The sequence below is a fragment of the Pristiophorus japonicus genome, chromosome 4 (genome assembly GCF_044704955.1).
Source record: "Pristiophorus japonicus isolate sPriJap1 chromosome 4, sPriJap1.hap1, whole genome shotgun sequence".
Classification (NCBI taxonomy): Eukaryota; Metazoa; Chordata; class Chondrichthyes; family Pristiophoridae; genus Pristiophorus; species Pristiophorus japonicus.
In genome coordinates this window covers 153,682,486-153,702,808 of record NC_091980.1, presented here as the reverse complement: position 1 = coordinate 153,702,808, position 20,323 = coordinate 153,682,486, and the positions used below count along the sequence as shown (strand labels likewise).

General features: G+C 43.5%; 1 protein-coding gene across 5 annotated transcripts in view; it reads left to right on the top strand.

Annotated features, from left to right (window-relative positions):
• Positions 1-15,565, top strand: part of LOC139263109 (EH domain-containing protein 1-like) — a 119,388-nt gene extending 103,823 nt beyond the window's left edge. Inside the window, exons 6-8 of one of the 5 annotated variants that reach the window (XR_011593044.1) lie at positions 914-2,598; positions 3,593-3,743; positions 4,942-7,981. Coding sequence is in view for 3 of the 5 variants with exons in the window: in XM_070878656.1 (XP_070734757.1) it covers positions 914-1,435 (522 nt within the window). In the remaining 2 variants the exon portion in view is untranslated. The other 4 variants (XR_011593043.1, XM_070878657.1, XM_070878658.1 and 1 more) reach the window with 4 other exon arrangements.
• Positions 15,566-20,323: the final 4,758 nt, after the last annotated feature.

Genomic DNA, 20,323 nt, shown 5'->3' with positions numbered 1-20,323 from the left:
CATGTGGTCGCCCCAGCTGCGCGAAGCACCCGCGACTTCCCACATGCCACAGGATGCGCAATCCACGGGACTGAGCTGTCCTGCCATCCCTCTAGTTGCACTCTCAATTATCGAGTGGAACTAAACTCTAAACCTTAGCACAACACACCCAGCCGCCACTCAGCAAATAGCCGATTTAATTAACTAGCTCTCCTTATATAATAAAGATCACATATATTTACTGGCAGATCCTACTTGCAACAATCCCAAAGGTTTCCTACTGAAAAGAAAAAGAAAAATACTCACCAATCCACCAGCCAATCACTTACCCACTTGGCTGTGACGTCACAGTTCGATTTTGATTTTTTTTAACTTTTTGTCCCTGCACCAGTTGGCTCCTCCGGCTGCTGTGGCTCCTCCGACTCTCGGGCCCTTTTATTTGGACCTGACTCCTCCCGCTCCCAGTGTTATGGGGAGCGGGCAGGGAAGTGGACTCGAGTCCATGATCGGATCAGCCATGATCGTATTAAATGGCGGAGCAAGCTCGAGGGGCCATGTGGCCTATTCCTGCTCCTATATCTTATGTTCTTGTATCAGGAACTTAGGAATTAGATCATGGCTGCTCTGTATGGCTCCGGTTGGGGTAGAGTGTAGAATGTTTCGGTGCAAGGGGTGTCACAGTTGTGTGAGGCGGACTGGTTGGGCCGGATGCTCTTTACCTTGCCTTCATTGTTCATAGGTTTATATGTAATCTTCAGGGCTGCTGACCGAGGGCCGTGTGGCTCTTTGTCGGCCGGCACTGACACCATGGGCCGAAATGGCCTCCTTCTGCACTGTAAATTTCTATGCTTCTAATCAGAGTGTGAAAGGGCTGGTATCCAGGTCCCACTAGATTTTTGCTGCTATTTAATATTGAACTTTTTTGTTTTGGCAGGAAATGCTGCAGCCCTATGACTTCAGCAAGTTCCATGCTCTGAAACCCAAGTTGCTGGAGGCAGTGGATGAAATGTTGGCCAATCACATCGCCCAACTGATGAACCTGATCCGTCAGGAGGAGGCGAGCAAGCCAGCGCAGGCGGTGACGGGCGGGGCGTTTGACGGCAACCCTAATGGGCCCTTTAATGAAGGGTATGGTGAGGGCGCTGGAGCAGGAATCGATGAGAGTGAGTGGATTGTGGCAAGGGAAAAGTCAAAGTACGATGAAATTTTCTACATGCTCTCACCAATTAATGGCAAAATCAGCGGGAACAATGCCAAGAAAGAAATGGTTAAGTCTAAATTGCCAAACACTGTCTTGGGCAAGATCTGGAAACTGGCTGACCACGACCGTGACGGATTGCTGGATGACGAGGAATTTGCTCTGGCCTGTCACCTGATTAAGATAAAACTCGAAGGATATGATTTGCCTGGTGAATTGCCAGGACACCTCATACCTCCATCCCAAAGAAAGAACTGAGTCCATTCAGCAGTTTAGGGTAGAGACCAATTGGTGAATGGATGGCAGAAAGAGCTGTTCAGTTAATTCTGGGGGAGGATGGGAAAGAGCTTGTAGGTTTGGGTAAACAAGATTTTATTTTCTATATAATACAAAGCTATGCTAGGCACATAACCATTTTTGCTAAATCAAGTGCTGGTGCATTTTAACTGACATATAAAAATAGTGGGTCTCACTGGAATTTCTAAAGCTTGAACTTCAAACATGTCCCCAGAGTGTTGATGCAATGTCAGCACTTGATGCAGGCTGTGACAAACATCTGATTAACATGACTGAGTACCTCGACATAGCTTCACGTTTCTGAAACATCCTGACTGGATTTAGGTGTGCAGCGACACTGCCACTCTTCCTCTCGTGTCCGCCCCTCATTTTTCTGCGCTCCGTCAGGTTCCTGCTCTCTGTGTGGCTGAGCAATCAACAGGTCTGATCTGGTGGCCATGACTAGGGCAGGAGGGCTTTCTGCTCCTGAACCAACTGTAAACGTCCTAAAGGTAGCCGTGTGCCGCCCCGCCAGTTCAGTGTTTGTCACGGCGTCGTCCTGTGCGTAAAGCAATTTCCAACTACTCCTGGATCTGGCAGCTGGCTGCGACTAGGGAAAACTCACTCAGCGGAGACGTGCAGCGAAGGTTGAGAACTTGAGCCAGTCCTTGGGCTTGAACTAGCTTGCTGTGTGCCCATTGCAGTACCGGGCTAGCCCATTATACAAGTGTTAAATTTGTAACTGCTGTCAAAGTTAAATACTGCATCAGCACAATGTAAAGATGGATTTATTTATTTATTTTTGCTAGTCAGTTTAAAATTTTCTAGGAAAAAAGTTCTGGTGACCATAATTATGAAACTGTATCTCCTGCCCGCTGATATTTTATTTAATGGAATAATGTTTATAAATTAGGGAGGGGAAAGTTTCATGCGCAGTCAATGGGACATTGGCCTCGGCCAGCAAGTACCAGAAATACAGCCAAAAGGAGGCAAGCCTCGAATTCCAGGATCTGTACAATAGAGTGACACTGAATCGTGGGATGGAGAGTGAACACCACAGGAAAGAAGTAACTTGAGTTCGACTGAACTGAATTTGAAAAACATTCCATTTTAATGCCTCCAAATAGTGACTTCTGTTGCAGCAGGTGATTGGAGTATTAATACTTGAGCAAAACAAAATGTGCAAGCTGCACATTGTTAAAAGGGGACCTATGTTCAAATGTATTGCCACACATTGCTGAGTGCAATTAAAATAGATACACTACCTGCACTCCTAATGACTTCTCTTGTTCCCCTTATCCCTGTTCTTCACAATTACTTGTTTTGGAGACGGCAAGTTGACGTGATCGTGTGTTATAAACCATGCCTTGCAGGGACACACTGCCTCATTGTACCAAGAACAGTGAGCTTTAGGGTGTACTCGCCATTCGGAACAACAGCAACAACTCTCATTTAAATTGCCATTTTAATCTAGTAAAACTCCCAAAGTGCTTCATGGGGGAGATGTCTGGGGGAGAAAATTGCATTTTGAAATTGGTAGTGGGGGGGTGAAAGGAAGAGCACACACCATGCCCGATTCCAAGCTGTATCACAACAGGTTTGAAACACAAGGTAATGTCATCAAGGGAATGAGAGATGCTGATCAGTGTGCAGCTGTATCACATGCTGTGGGTTTTACTGCAAAATAGTTTGATCTGAGAGGCTACACATGCACTCATTCTTCTCTCTCTCTTATGGAAGCACTGTCCTCCTGAAAATATAGAGGAAAACTTCTATTCCAAACTAAACTGGGCTAAATCTTTATTGGAACTGCTCAGGAATTGGAGTGGGTGGGGTGTTTGGGAGAGAGGAGATATTTATAAAACTGCATTGCTTTTTGAAACATGAAGCACTGATTTTGGCACTTGAACAGACAGGAGAGAAACAGAGCCCAAAAGATGAAAAGTTAATTTGAAGTGTTGGCATATTTGACATTTTTGTAAAATTAAAGGTCATAATTGCCAATTGTGTGCAGAATGTGTGCATGTTTGTTCTTTTAATATTTCTCCTGGCTCTACATTATTTTGCTGCACATTGATTCTGAATATCATTTAAATGAAGTGTAAATTTTTCTTTCTTGATCTTTTAATTTCTTAACAGGGTGAAGTACTGAAAAACATCATTTGAGAGCTGATGAGATCATATTGGTTAATACACTATTGCAAATCGCTTTACATCCAGAACTTTTAGGAAAGGTTGTGATTTTAAACTCAGCTGGCTTCAGTGCAGTAGAGGGACATACCTGATTTAGGTCAGTGCTGATGACTCAAATATAGGTTTTCACAGATAAACTTTGTCTTATGTTGCGCCATTTATGAAGTATAGATAACTTAAACATATTTCTATTTACTCAGGGCTATGAGACAGTTTCAAGGCCATATATGAAATATTGAATGTGGCTGTACTGGGGCTGCTGCTAACTATTCAGTGATGAAATGTTAGAAGGTGCCAATCGTAACTTCTCCAGGACCTGTTTCTGAGAGGAATTGCAATAAGCCTTTATTGAATAGTGGCAAAATCAGCACTGAAGGTCCCAGATGATTAATGGTGGTGACTGGTCCTGGGAGAAGTCAGCTGATTACAGCTGCAGAGTGTGGATTCTGGCTGTTGTAAATGACCTCACGCTACTGGTGAAGAACATCCCATCCATGTTCCCCACAGATAGTATTCAGCTCCTAAACCTGTCTACTGTGTCTGGAGCTTTCTCACCAGGTAGTAGTGGTAATTTATAGTGAAGCTGCAAATTTAAATATAATATATTTACTTTAGTAATGACCAATTTGTTTCCTGAAGTGAGAGTGTCTGAATTTTAAATGCAATGCACTATATGTAATTAATGACATTTGACTGCCAATATATTGCAGCGGCTGTCAGTCCGTATGAATTTTTGGCCAGGATTTCACCTACTGACTCGAAACTAACATTTGCTGTATCTCTTAAATCCGTCCACAAAAAAAAATAATTTCAACTGGGCCTTTTGCTGCTGTTCTGCATAATTCTGTTTATAGAACTGGTTATAAAGTGTGTAGAGTCCTGTTGTATAACTTGTCCATCATTCTAAGCCCCTGTTGCAAGTGGCAGACTGACACCTGAGTTAGAATGCTACTGTTTACTAAACAGAGAAAATGGATGTAGCCTTAGCCAAAGAGCAGAATGAGGCAAATGGTGATTTCCACCTGCAGACTATAACCACTGAAATGTTGTTTCCAGTTACAGAAAGTCCTCAGTTGTACCCTTAGCATTAATACCATTACCTGCTTGTAGGCATACTTTTTCCTGGGGCAATATTGTAGCAATGGTAGTCCTTAAAAGCACTGTACTTGTATGTTACTGGAGATCCCCAGATAAATGCCACTGAAGCTGCTTGATTAGGAATAGAAACCATGAATGCACAGTTAGATTTACGTTTACATTGCGTGGGATAACAGGAGATTGCATTAAATTTGCAGCATAACTCTACCCTTGTCTGAAAAAACCTCAACTGGAATCTAATAAAAGGCAAATCCTGACTGGGAAAAAGAACGGAAAATGTTGGAAATACTCAGCAGGTCAGGCAGCATCTGTGGAGAGAGAAAGAGTCGATGTTTCAGGTCGCTGACCTTTTGTCAGAACTGAGTGCTTCGAGTTCTGGACTATTCCTGATGTTTAGCAGACTGAAGGAGCAGCAAGCTAGATGCCGACACTGTCCAAATCAGGGGGGTCTTCTCCAGAAGATGAGATTGTTCACTTCTGCATTGAAATTTGGACAAAATTATTATTATTTTTTTTTAAAAGCATTCTTTGCCTGCTATTTATGAAATTCTATGTTGACATGGAAATTATTTCCTCTGTTAATGGAATGCATCCAATCTAGAGAGCTGGCATCTTCGTACTGTAGCTATCCTTCAGACCACACTGCTTGGATGTTTTATCGTGTTCCATACAAGGCGTTGAACCAAAAGCCGCTGCAATGTACAAGTTGGAGAGGTTGGTGGTGTGGGGGCTGTATGAATGTTGGTTGTGAGTTTTGAAATGAAGAATGAGCCTGGGGTGGGTGGCTCATTGAATTTTCCAGTTTTACTGCCCCTGGACAGCGACCAAAGCTGCCATCCAATTGAAAGTTGCTGCTATAAAACAAAGCCGCCTTTAACTATCCATTTAATCTCGTAACCGATGAGACACCACTGAGTAATTTTAGGAGGTTTACTACAGATGTGATGTCATGGGGTTGGCCCTTCGTGACTGATATTGTTGCTTTATTTTTTATCAGTAATCTCGTGTCAGAATGTCAATCACAAAATAAGAGTGAAATGGAAACATGCTACTGGTGGCTAGATAAGAACAGGATAAACTCCTGAATGTAATGGGAATGGTAAGCAAATATAATGCACATTTTTAAAAAGAAAAGTTTGAAATCATATTCGAAGGGTTGTAGCAGAGCAAAAGTCAAACAGTGCAGAGTCATCCAAACTAATTTCAAGTATGGGTTTTAATAAGTTTAAGTTCTGAATGGGAAGTTTTCCCATTGGCGAGCCCTTTTTATTTTTTTGTTGCCAGTAGTGTTCCTTTCCTTACATTAACATTAACATTAAATCTCTTAATGTGCCATTTATTAGGTGGGGTCATCGCTAAAGTTGTGTCTATAAACTCACAATACATTGAGCATTAGACTCGAACGTGTGATAGAAGAACTCTTTATAAAACGTGATTTTCTGTTATCTCGCCGTATTCCCAGTGCTTGATTTCTAAAATGACAATTTTCTTTCTCTGGTATTACGTGCATTTTCCGCCAAAATTACAAAAAGTTGGCGCTGTGTATTATACATCTAAAACAATCCCATTTTTCCAAAATGTCTCAGTCCATACAGATGCTGTGTATTGTACTTGAAGATTTGCGTGGCGTTGACGTTGTTCTATAACATTACTCTTTATACCCATGATGAGATCTGGTAAAACTCCGTTTACTGTTGTATTTGTTTTGACTTTAGGCGCGCGTGCCTATCGTACTTTATGTAACTCCGCAGTGTATCCCTCCTGCACCTTCAACCCCAGCCTTTCTGCTGTCCGCTTTGTGTCCAATCAGTTGTGCGATTCGACTTCATTTTGTTCAGTTGATTTTCGAAATGCATGCTGCAAGCTTCTGTTTGGAATGGTCGTTGGCTTGTCTTCCATTTGGACATAGTATTGTGTTGGTGAACTTCACTATGGATGCTAATAGTTTGAGTAAGTTTTCTTATTCAAAGGAGCTTGAAGGTGGTTAAATTCAGTTATTTTTATTTGCTGATCCTTGAAACTGTGCCCCAACTCCGAGTGATCAGCCGAGATGTGGGACCCACGACGCCATCCCAGCTCGCTGATCAAACTGGATCTTTTTTATGTACCCAAAAACTAAGTTTTTCGGTTTATACAATTAATGTGATAGCTTTTGATAAAATTGCACTCCATGGAGCGTGAAAAATTCATGCTGTTTGTCTGGAGAACCATGTCAGGTGTGCATCACACTCTGGCTTTACAAATACAAAAACATATTGTGCCAATTTCATCTAATTTTAATATCTTAAAGAAATTGAATCGTTATATTTGCCTCCCATCTGTTTAATCTCTCATTTTAAATATTCAAAAAGAAATAAGGCACACTGCAGAGCTGCCAAATCTCCACTCCCACTGCAAACTGTTACTGCTTGGGCTCTGTGCCATGCCCACAGCTGCATACTTTGCTTCAAAAGAATCTTCAGCAAAACATGAATGATGAGGCCAGCTGACTGCTGCGTTAAATACTGTCTTGTCCCTATTCCTGGCAGGCATCCTCTATCCAAGGGGTTTATATCAGTTATGGCATTTTTTTTGTGTGCTTGGAAGAGGTTGTACAGGTGAAATGGTGCAAGTTAATGTGTGTTACTCATGCAAGTTGCTGAGGAATTACAATGAAGTGAAGCCATCCCAGGTATACAGGACGGGCTTGCGTTGTGCACCTGTGATAATGCCAGGTTGATCCTGCTACTCTCTTCCCTGAGAGACTGAGAACAAATTCTTGCAGCCATTTGCAGGGCAGCATCAGCAGAACATTGGAGCCAGAGAATGTGTAGATAAAATGGATCAGGCAAGGGAGAAAGGTTGATCTCTTGTAATTAGACCAGGTTAGTGAGTTTAACAGACTAATTACATTGGGAAAGGGGAGGGAGACGACTGGTGTGATGAATGCATTCTTGACATTGGATGATTAGTATCTTGCGCGCACAAAACCACAAAATACTGCGAGGTTTTTCCAAAGTGCCTTGCGCAGTATTCCTGAAATGCCAGTCTAATTTTAGTTTGCGTCACAGTGGCAGACCAGTGGATTTTGTTGCAGACGAGTGACTTTGATCAGCTGCAGCTCCTGTTATCTGTCCCTGCAGCCATCTTTCTGGGGCTGTTACCTGTCAATACATTCCATATCGTAGTGTATATTTGTGGAACAAACTGCAACTCGGCACATTGAGGTGAGAATGAATGCACGATCTTCAAAGTATTCCCCAGGATTGTTTGTGTTGGAATATTGTAGGTACTCTATGTACCATCTTTGGAGTAATCACAAACTTAACTGGGTTATCTGAAATATAACCAAATATCAGGCTGCCAGCTTGGTTTGTGTAAGGGAATTTAAAGTGATACTGTACATACATTTAAAAACCTGCTTCTGCTTTAGATACTACTCTTAAACTCTAAACCTAGATTTTTACTAAATTTAAACATGGCATATTTTTTTCTTCAATTATTTCTATATTGAGGAAGCTAGAATGATTTTATAACTTTAAAATTGTTACAGATACATCTTCAATGTAAAACATTCTCTATGAATAAATAAAATCTTGTTTTCTAACTTAATGTGCCTTTTATTTTAATTGCTGTGTATGTTCTCCTATCTGCTCCTTGCATACATCTTCATACATTCTTGAGGTGAGCAAGTGAGTGATGAGACAATGCATATAGTGCAACAAGAGTTTGATCATTTTTCCCCTCTGCAGTCAGGTCTGCACATGGATACAGATAGCTCTGCATTTTAGCTGAAGGATACAGCTCACTCGTTCTGATTGGCATATCCATCAGTCTTGCATACCTTTTGTGGGGATGTGGTAGGGTTGTGCTCTCCCCATAAAGGGGAGGGAGGGGAAGACTTCCTTGATAACAATGAGATGGTGTGGACAGTTGCTCTCTGGTCAATAGTCATGGGGCTGGGGAGAGAACTAGGCTGGTACTGGTCATTGTAACCTTCCAGATTGCTGTCCAGAATAGTTGAATTTGACAATAGGACCTGAAAACAGACCCAGGCATCCTTTGGTATGAAAGGGCAGGGTCTGTGTGTGGTGCAGTTGCTTGTTACAGGAGTTTATTGACACAGCCTTAAAGGCTTATGAAGGGAGTCTACTCCTGCATGTGTAGAAGAGGGTAGCTTCGAATGTGTGGCCTCACGTCAAGCTTGTTAATTGTATGGTCAAAATGCAATCAACATATGGCATTGGCTGTGATCAAGTTTCATCTTCCCAACTGGTCATGCTGGTTCAGTTGGCCCACATGATAACCCTACAGGAGATACTGTATATCTGAACACTGCTCAGCTTTTCTCCTGTTAATCTGGTCACCTTGGAAAAATGAAACCAAACCTGGAATTGTAAAGTCCCTGACCAAACTGTTTTTTGATCTTGTGCTGTCCAACACAGCTTCTGGAATAATACTTAGCAGTAGCTTGGGAGAAGTCATATGTATGTTGAATAAAGGTTCCACTGGCAGGCATGACGCTCCCTATGTAACTTCCTCATTTTTGTGTTTAATTAAAGTGACAGACGTGGGTGTTGGGGTATGGAACACTTTGAACATATTGGTGAGATGACCAGCAGGCCTATCAATGCTCACCGTATTTTAGACTGCAACTTTATGTACCATCGTCCCCAGTTGTTGTACCATACACTCCGAGGGGGAAAAAGCCTGTGAAAAATTCTGGGAAATTGCTCAACATCTCTTTCAGGAAGCAAATGTTGGCATCAGAATCCTCCAGGCCATTTCTAGCGCAATGAGCTGGAAAGTAAATCTCTACATGATGCCTTTATCCCAAATTCAACAGAGTGCCTCATCTGAAAAACCTCCGACAATGGAGCATCCCCATATTGCACCGAAGTGTCAGCCTAAACTTTGTGCTCCAGTCTCTAGAGTGGGGCTTGAACTCGCGTCCTTCTGACTCAGGAGAGAGTGCTACCCGTTGAGCCATGGCTGACACGTGGGTATGGTTCTTAATGATTAATCAGTTTGGGTGGAGATGAGGAATAATAAGGGGAAAAAGTCACTGGTGGGCGTAGTCTATAGGCCCCCTAACAGTAGCTACTGTTGGACGGAGTATAAATCAAGAAATAATGAAGGCTTGTAAAAAAGAACGGCAATAATCATGGGTGATTTTTGCCTTCATATTGATTGGACAAAGCAAATTGGCCTGGACAGTCTTGAGGAAAAGTTCATAGAGTGTATCTGGGATAGTTTCCTTGAGCAGTACGTTGCGGAACCAACCAGGGAGCAGGCTATCTTGGAGCTGGTAATGTGTAATGAGACAAGATTAATAAACTATCTCCTGGTAAAGGATCCTCTAGGAATGAATGACCATAACATGGTTGAATTTCAAATTCAGTTGGAGGGTGAGAAGGTTGGATCTCAAACCAGTGTCCTAAGCTTAAATAAAGGAGACGGCAAAGGTATGAAGGCAGAGTTGGCTAAAGTGGACTGGGAATATAGGTTAAAGTATGGGATGGTTGATGAGCAGTAGCAGACATTTAAGGAGATATTTCATAACTTGCAACAAAAATATATCCCAATGAGAAAGAAAGACTAAGAGAAGGGATAACCATCTGTGGCTAACTAAGGAAATAAGGGATGGTATCAAATTGAAAACAAGGGCATAGAATGTGGCCAAGACTAGTGGGAGGCCAGAGGATTAGGAAACTTTTAAAAGCCAGCAAAGAATGACTAAAAAAATAATGGAGAGGGAAAATAGATTATGAAAGTAAACTAGCATGAAATATAAAAACTAAGAGTTTCTACAGGTACATAAAAAGGAAAAGTGGCTAAATTAAATGTTGGTCCTCTAGAGGATGAGACTGGGATATTAATAATGGGGAACAGGGAAATGGCAGAGACGTTGAACAAATATTTTGTATCAGTCTTCACGCTAGAAGACACTAAAAACATCCCAATAGCGGATAATCAAGGGGCTATATGGAGGGAGGAACTTAATACCATCACTAAAGAAGTAATAATAATGGGACTAAAGGTGGGCAAGTCCCCTGGACCTGATGGCTTACATCCTAGGGTCTTAAAAGAAGTGGCTTCAGAGATAGTGGATGCATTGGTTGCAATCTACCATAATTCCCTGGATTCAAGGGCTGTCCCAGCGGATTGGAAAACCGCAAATGTAACGCCCCTATTTAATAAAGGAGACAGACAAAAAGCAGGAAACTGTAGACCAGTTGGGAAAATGCTGGAGTCCATTATTAAGGAAGCAGTAGTGGGACTTTTGGAAAAGCATAATTCAATCAAGCAGTGTCAGCATGGTTTCATGAAGGGGAAATCATGTTTGACAAATTTGCTGGAATTCTTTAAGGATGTAATGAGCAGAGTGGATAAGGGAACCAGTGGATGTGGTGTATTTAGATTTCCAGAAATCATTCGATGAGGTGCCATATAAAAAGTTACAGCACAAGATAAAAGTTCACTGGGTTGGGGGTAATATATTAGCATGGATAGAGGATTGGCTAGCTAACAGACAATAGAGAGTCAGGATAAATGGATCATTTTCCATTTGGCAAACAGTAACTAGTGGGGTGCCGCAGGGATCGGTACTGGGTCCTCAACTATTTACAATCTATATTAATGACTTGGATGAAGTGTAATGTAGCCAAGTTTGCTGATACAAAGATGGATAGGAAAGCAAATTGTGAGGAGGACACAAACTGTTATGTATGTAAACATTGTAACTGTGTAAGACTTGCCACCAGAGGGCGCAACTGTTGGAGGTCCAAGGGTCACCTGCACACCTCGTGCAAGGGAATATAAAAGGTTGTCTGCCATGCTTCTTAGACACTCTGGTGTATTAAAGAGACTAAGGTCACATCAGTTTTAGCTCACAGTACTCAGTCTTGTGGAGTTCAACACAAACAATCTGCAAAGGGATATAGGCAGGCTAAGTGAGCGGTCAAAAATTTGGCAGATGGAGTATAATGTGGGAAAATGTGAGGTTATCCATTTAGGCAGAAAAAATAGAAAAGCAAATTATAATTTAAATGGAGAAAAGTTGCAACGTGCTACAGTACAGAGGGACCTAGGGGTCCTTGTGCATGAAACACAAAATTAGTATCAGGTAATCAGGAAGGCAAATAGAATGTTGGCCTTGCAAGGGGGCTAGAGTATAAAAGCAGAGAAGTCCTACAACTGTACAGGATATTCGTGAGGCCACACCTAGAGTACTGCATGTAATTTTGGTGTCTGTATTTAAGGGGGGATATACTTGCATTGGAGGATGTTCAGAGAAGGTTCACTCAGTTAATTCCGGAGATGAGGGACTTGACTTATGAAGGTAGGCTGTTCCTCCTCATTGGAGTTCAGAAGAATGAGAGGTGATCTTATTGAGACATATAAAATAATGAAGGGGCTCGACAGGTGGATGCAGGGAGGATATTTCCACTCATAGGGGAAACTAAAACTAGGGGACATAGTCTCAGAATAAGGGGTCGCCCATTTAAAACTGAGATGAGGAGGAATTTCTTCTCGGGGTTGTAAATTTATGGAATTCTCTGCCCCAGAGAGCTGTGGAGGCTGGGTCGTTGAATATCTTTAAGGTGGAGATAGACCGATTTTTGAGCAATAAGGGAATAAAGTGTTATGGGGAGCAGGCAGGGAAGTGGAGCTGAATCCATGATCAGATCAGCCATGATTTTATTAAATGGCGGAGCAGGCTCAAGGGGGCAAATGGCCTACTCCTGCTGCTATTTATGTTCTTATGGATACTTTGCGTCTGTTTTCACAAAAGAGAGGAGTGATGCAGACATTGCAATTGGGGAAGAGAAGTGTGAAATATTGAAATTAACATAGTTAGAGAGGAAGTATTAAGGGGCTTAGCAGTTTTGAAAATGGATAAATCCCCAGACCCAGATGAAATGTATTCCAGGCTAAAGAGAAGCAAAAGAGGAAATAGCAGAGCCTCCGACCATCATTTTCCAGTCCTCTAGCTGCAGGTGTGGTACTGCAGGACTGCTTGTATTGGACCTTTGTTTAAAAAGAGAGAAAGGGATAGACCGAGTAATTGCAGGCCAGTCAGCCTAACCTCGGTGGTGGGAAAATTATTGGGAAAAAATTCTGAGGGACAGGATAAATCTTCATTTAGAAAGACATGGATTAATCAAGGACAGTCAGCATAGGTTTGTTAAAGGAAGGTTGTGCCTGACTAACTTGATTTAATTTTTTAAGGAGGTAACAAGGAGGGTCAATGAGAGTAGTGTGTTTGATGTAGAGTATATGGATTTTAGCAAAGCTTTTGAGATACCACATGGCAGACTGGTCACAGAAATAAAAGCGCATGGGATCCAAAGCAAAGTGGCAAGTTGGATCCAAAATTGGCTCAGGCAAGAAGCAAAGGATAATGGTTGATGGGTGCATTTGTGTCTGGAAGGATGTTTCCAGTGGGGTTCCACAGGGCTCAGTACTGGCTCCCTTTTTGTGGTATACATCAGTGATTTAGACTTGAATGTAGGGGGTATGATTAAGAAGTTTGCAGATGATACTTAAAATAGGCTGTGTGGTTGATATCTTCCTGTAATCAACAGCTTTCTTCTTCATTATCAATCAACTGGTCAGATGGCAGAACAGTGGCAAATGGAATTCAATATGAAGAAGGGTGAGGTAACAAGGCAAGGGAATACACATTAAATGGTAGGACACTGAAGTGTAGAGGAACAAAGGGACCTTGGAGTGCATGTCCACAGATCCCTGAAGGTAGCAGGACAGGTAGATAAGGTGGTTAAGGCGGCATATGAAATACTTGCCTTTATTAGCCGAGGCATAGAATACAAAAGCAAGGAGGTTATGTTTGAACTGTATAAAACGCTAGTTAGGCCACAACAGAGTACTGCAAGTAATTCGGGTCACCACGTTACGGGAAAGATGTGATTGCACTAGAGAGGGCACACAGGAGATTTACAAGGATGTTGCCTGGACTGGAGAATTTTAGCTATGAGGAAAGATCGGATAGGCTGGGTTCATTTTCTTTGGAACAGAGGAAGTTGAGGGGAGACCTTTACTGAGAGGCTCAATAAAATTATGAGGGGCCTGGATAGAGTGGTTAGGCAGGAACTATTTCCCTTAGTAGAGGGGTCAACATCCAGGGGGCCATAACTTTAAAGTAATTGGTAGGAGCTTTAGAGGGGATTTGAGGGGGTGTTTCTTCACCCACAGGGTGCTGGGGGTCTGGAACTCACTGCCCGAAAAAGTGGTAGAGGCAAAAACCCTCACCATATTTTAAAAATACTTGGATGTGCACTTGAAGTGCCGTAACCTACAGGGCTACGGACTGAGAGCTGAAAAGTGGGATTAGGCTGGGTAGCTTTTTGTTGGCCAACGTTGTTATGATCGGCCAAAATGGCCTCCTTCCGTGCTGTAAATTTCTATGATTCTATGACACCGACATTAATCAAAGATTGGATAAACAGCGCCCAAACTCATTTCACATATTTACCCTTACAGCCATTAGAGAGAGTCTAAACTTTTGCCCCGTCCGCATGTGCTGGATTTGAGCCCAAGTCCCAGAGGGCAGTGTGCTAATCCACGACCTGCCTTCTCCACGTTGTGCTTTTACTTTCAAGCACTTTCTCAACCTTGCAGCTGATGACCTCCTGCTTAGTTATGTTAGTTACTAAAGGTGACCCAGCTCCTGTGTCGGCTTTAGAACCAGAAAAGTGTGCTCCTTGTGCTAAAATCAACCTTTGCCTTCTTTGCTGGCAATCTGAGTCGTTTATTACCCACTTGTATCAAGCCATCCTTATCTATATGCAAAGAATTTTTATATGTTCTCTTGTAATTACAGGCATTCATCAAGCTTTCGGTCACCACTGGACAACTTCCTTGGTTGTGGAACCTCCTGGTTTTGATGTGGAAACATGTGGTGAATGTCTGAAAAAACAGCCTTCATATTAAAGTTTTGCAGTTAGTGTGCAGGCATCAAACAGCTAAAGTGTTCCTCACACAAGTTGTAACATATACACAAATCATAGAACCGAAGGGGGATATTTTGCCCGCCGTGCCTGCTATCCAATTATCCCCACTTCCCTACTCCCCATAGCCCTGCAATTTTCTCTCCTTCAAATATTTATCCAGTTCCCTTTTGAAAGTTACTATTGAATCTGTTTCCTTCACCCTTTTCAGGTAGTCTATTCCAGATCATAACTAACTGCATTTAAAATTAAAAATTATCATCTCCTGGCTCTTTTGTCAATTACCTTAAATATGTGTCTTCTGATTACTGTTCCTTCTACCATTGGAAAATGTATCTCCATGTGTACTCTCTCAACCCTTCATCTGTTAAATCTCCCCTTAAACTTCTCTGCTCTAAGGAGAATAATCCCTGCTTCTCTAGTCTCTCCATACAACTGAAGTCTCTCATCACTGGTATCATTCAATACAGTTCTGCACCCTCTCCCAGGCGTTGACATCTTTCCTAAAGTGTCATGTATGTCTGCTTGGGGTTTCTAGCCACCAGGTGGCGCCACTGTCTGAGGTCATTGGGCTGTACACGTGTGTGTGTGGCCCAGGTATAAAAGGCAAGCCATCATGTAATGTAATCACTTTGGGCCCTAATAAAGCAGAGCCAGGTTTGTACCTGTGTTAGTTTACAGTATTCAATCTATCGAGTTACTACATACAAAACATAGTGTGGTGTCCGGCCTCCCCAGTGATTTATAAAAGTTTAGCATGACATGAAGTCATTGGACTTATACTGTCTTCCTCTATAATGCCTAGGACTCCATATGCTTTTTTTTTCCTGCCACCTTCAAAGATCTTTGTATGTAAAACCCCCGGTCTCTGTTCCTACACCCTCTTTAAAATTGTACCATTTAGTTTATATAAATGGAGCAGCAAATCACTTAACCGCAATGGGGACTCCATGAAATATGTCTCCGTAAGCAGGAAACTGGTAAACAGCAAACTTGGTTATTGCTATACACGCAAAACCAAACCAGTCAATGGAATTACTCAAAACATTTCTTCAAACTGTTTTCAGTATCCATTTTTGTTTCTCGCTGAGGCTAGGATGCCCATCCAAAAGTTAAATTGAAAACACAAGTAATTCCTAAAACCATTAAACTTACCTGTGGAGTTACTACTGCTGTGTTACACATTTCTCAAGGCCTATCAGTTTCTCCTTTTTTGTGGTAGTATTCCTTTGGTGGGCTTTGTTGCCTATATTCTTATCCTCAAATCGGCTCAGATCATGAATGATTTGCATAGATGGTCTGCAAATGTGGGATATTACAAACATCAGGTTTGTGCTAGATATTTTTGTTCCGGTTCAACATTGGCAATTGAGCAGGTAAAGGCGCACTCCAGGCGTAGGGGACAAGAGGTCCGCTTATGGAGCAGTTGGTGACACTGAACCCAAGTACAATATCAAGCGTGAAACTCAGAAAACTAACATACTACAGAAGCTGGACTGCATATTGTTCTTCTACTTAAAGAGCACATTCTTCCACCACATATAATGGAGCCGGGGAGGAGAGACATGTACATATCTTAGTGAATGGTAGAAAATATAGGACTCAATAGGATTGAGAGAGAGAGAGAATGTGGGGCATAAGGACAATAGTCGCAACATTGCCGAATGTTATTTGAGGGTGCTGCCTCCTGCTTGGGGTATCCTAAGGTTTGTCCGTCTTCAGGGAAACGATTCATGGAGTTGGGTTTGTTCTTATTGGAAAAGTGGAAACCTCAAAGTAGATCAATGGAACATTTCAGGATTATGGAGGTTAGTTTTAAAAATTAAGAAGTTAAGAGTAAAAAGGAGGGGGAATTTTTACAAAAACAGTAAGCTGTGGAATAATTTACCAAGAAGGAACAGGTGATCAATCAAAAACAGATGAATGCTTGTCCCTAGACAATCTCTTCCCTAAAAACATTTATTGTTTTACAGGAATACTGCAGAATAAATATTCTGGTGAAATATGACTTCATAGATGTGTATCTGTAAAGCATGCACTCCCATGTTCCGCCACCAGGGAGCGCGTCCCAAGGAATCCCAGCATCCCTTGGGAGCACTGTATATAAGCTAGCCCCTAAGGCCTGTTCCTCACTCTGGAGTGTTCTTAATAAACACTGAGGTCACTGTTACTTTAACCTCCCTGTGTTCAGTCTCATCTGTGTTAGGAACACAATAACTGGCGACGAGTATACGAATCCAAAGATGCAGCAAACTGTGGGCATCCTGGAGAAGTTCTCGGAGGGTGAGGACTGGGAAGACTATGTCGAACGGCTGGACCAGTACTTTGTAGCCAACGAACTGGACGGAGAAGGAAGCGCTGCAAAAAGGAGAGCGGTCCTCCTCACGGTCTGCGGGGGCACTGACCTACAGCCTCATGAAGAATCTTCTGGCTCCGGTGAAACCCACAGATAAGTCGTATGAGGAGCTGTGTACACTGGTTCGGGAGCATCTTAACCCAAGGGAGAGCGTGCTGATGGCGAGGTATCGGTTCTACACGTGCCAGCGATCTGAAGGTCAGGAAGTGGCGAGTTACGTTGCCGAGCTAAGGCGACTTACAGGACAATGTGAGTTTGATGGCCACCTGGAGCAAATGCTCATAGACGTTTTTGTACTGAGCATTGGCCACGAGACCATCCTACGGAAACTTTTGACTGTAGAGACACCAACCCTCAGTAAGGCCATTGCGATAGCACAGGCGTTTATGTCCACCAGTGATAACACCAAACAAATCTCTCAGCACACAAGTGCTAGTAATGTTCATAAATTAACTGGAACTGTGTTTGCGAGCAGAAATGTACAGGGCAGAAACCACGAGTCTGCAACTGCCAGCAGGCCTCAGGTGACCCAGATGACTGAGTCCCCAACAAAGGCAAGGCAACCTTGTTGGCGTTGTGGAGGCTTCCATTTCGCCTATTCATGCCACTTCAAAGGGCATGTTTGCAAGAGCTGTGGAACAGACAAGCTGCAAGCTCTGCAAAACCTGCTAACCACCACGTGGCAGAGGAAGATTGGTCCATGGTGGATCAAAGCAATTTCGAGCCTGAGAGAGAGGAGACAGATGCTGAAGTACACAGGGTGCACACATTTTCGACGAAATGCTAAATGTAAAATTGAATGGCTTACCCGTAGCCATGGAACTGGACACTGGCGCTAGCCAATCCATCGTGAGTAAAAAGATGTTTGAGAGACCGTGGTACGACAAGGCACTCAGACCAGCCCTGAGCCCCATCCACACAAAACTGAGAATGTACACCAAAGAGCTTATCACTATCCTGGTCAGCGCCATGGTCAAGGTCACCTACGAGGGCACGGTGCACGAACTGCCACTCTGGATTGTCCCAGGCAATGGCCCCACACTGCTTGGAAGGAGCTGGCTGGGCAAAATCCGCAGGAACTGGGATGACATCCGAGCGCTATCACATGTCGATGAGGCCTCATGTACCCAGGTTCTTAACAAATTTCCTTCCCTTTTTCAGCCAGGCATTGGAAACTTTTCCGGGGCGAAGGTGCGGATCCACTTGGTCCCAGAGGAACGACCCATTCACCATGAGGCGTGAGTGGTACCTCACATGATGAGGGAGAGAGTGGAAATCAAGCTGGACAGGTTGCAACGCGAGGGCATCATCTCCCCAGTGGAATTCAGCGAGTGGGCCAGCTCGATTGTTGGAGTACTCAAAAGTGATGGCACGGTCAGGATTTGCGGCGATTATAAAGTAACTATTAATCGTTTCTTGCTACAGGACCAATACCCGCTCAAGTCAGCTCAGTACTCAAGTCAGTACCACACATGGTGGTTTTTCAGGACGACATATTGGTCACGTGTCGGGACACCGTCGAGCACCTACAAAACCTGGAGGAGGTCCTCCAACGATTGGATCGCATAGGGCTGCGGCTGAAGAGGTCGAAATGCGTCTTCATGTCAACAGAAGTGGAGTTCTTGGGGGAAAAAGATCGCGGCGGACGGCATTCGGCCCACAGATGCCAAGACAGGCTATAAGGAATGCGCCCAGGCCACAGAATGTCACGGAGCTGCGGTCGTTCTTGCCCTCCTCAACTATTTTGGTAACTTCCTACCGGGGTTAAGCACCCTCTTAGAGCCCCTATATGTGTTATTGCGAAAAGGTGAGAACTGGGTATGGGAAAAAAACCAAGTAATTGCTTTTGAGAAAGCCAGAAAAATTTTATGCTCCAACAAGCTGCTTGTATTGTATAACCCGTGTAAAAGACTTGTGCTAGCATGTGACGCGTCGTCGTATGGAGTCGGATGTGTATTACAACAAGCTAACGTTCGGGGAAGTTGCAACCTGTCGCCTATGCTTCCAGGAGCTTGTCTAAGGCCGAGAGGGCCTACAGCATGATTGAGAGAGGTATTAGCGTGTGTGTTCGTGGTAAAGAAAATGCATCAGTACCTGTTTGGCCTCAAATTTGAGCTGGAAACCAATCACAAGCCCCTCACATCCCTGTTCGCTGAAAACAAGGGGATAAATACTAATGCCTCAGCCCGCATACAAAGGTGGGCACTCGCGCTATCAATGTATAACTATACCATCCGCCACAGGTCAGGCACCGAGAACTGTGCGGATGCTCTCAGTCGGCTACCATTGCCCACAATGGGGGTGGAAATGGCGCAGCCCGCAGACCTGTTGATGGTCATGGAAGCGTTTGAAAATAATAAATCACCTGTCACGGCCCGCCAGATTAGGAGTTGGACAAGCCAAGATCCTCTGCTGTCTCTAGTAAAAAAACTGTGTACTGCATGGGAGCTAGGCCAGCATCCCCGTTGAAATGCAAGAGCTAATCAAGCCGTTCCAGCGGCGCAAGGGCGAGCTGTCCATTCAGCGTTGTGGGGTAACGGCATAGTGCTACTCAAAAAGGGCAGGGAGATGTTTATCTCGGATCTCCAAAGCACACACCCGGGTATAGTAATGATGAAAGCGATAGCCAGATCCCACGTGTGGTGGCCCGGTATCGACTCTGACTTAGAGTCCTGTGTACGGCAATGCAGCATGTGTGCTCAGTTGAGCAACGCGCCCAGAGAGGTACCACGCAGTTTGTGGTCCTGGATCCTCAACCATGTTCTGGAGAGCCAAGTCGACTATGTGGGCCCATTTCTCAGTAAAATGTTCCTGGTGGTGGTGGATGTTTTTTCAAAATGGATTGAATGTGAAATAATGTCGGGAAGCACCGCCACCGCCATCATTGAAAACCTGAGGGCCATGTTTGCTATCCACGGCCTGCCTAACATACTGGTCAGTGACAATGGGCCATGTTTCACAGTGCCGAATTTTAAAGAATTCACGACCCGCAATGGGATCAAACATGTCACCTCGGCCCCGTTTAAACCAGCCTCCAATGGGCAGGCAGAGCGGGCTGTACAAACAATCAAACAGAGCCTCAAATGAGTCACAGAAGGGTCACTCCAAACCCGCCTGTCCCGAGTACTGCTCAGCTACCACACGAGACCCCACTTGCTCACAGGGGTGCCCTCGGCTGAGCTACCCATGATAAGGACACTTAAAACCAGACTCTCGCTGGTTCACCCCAACCTGCATGATCAGGTAGAGAGCAGGCGGCAGCAACAAAATGTA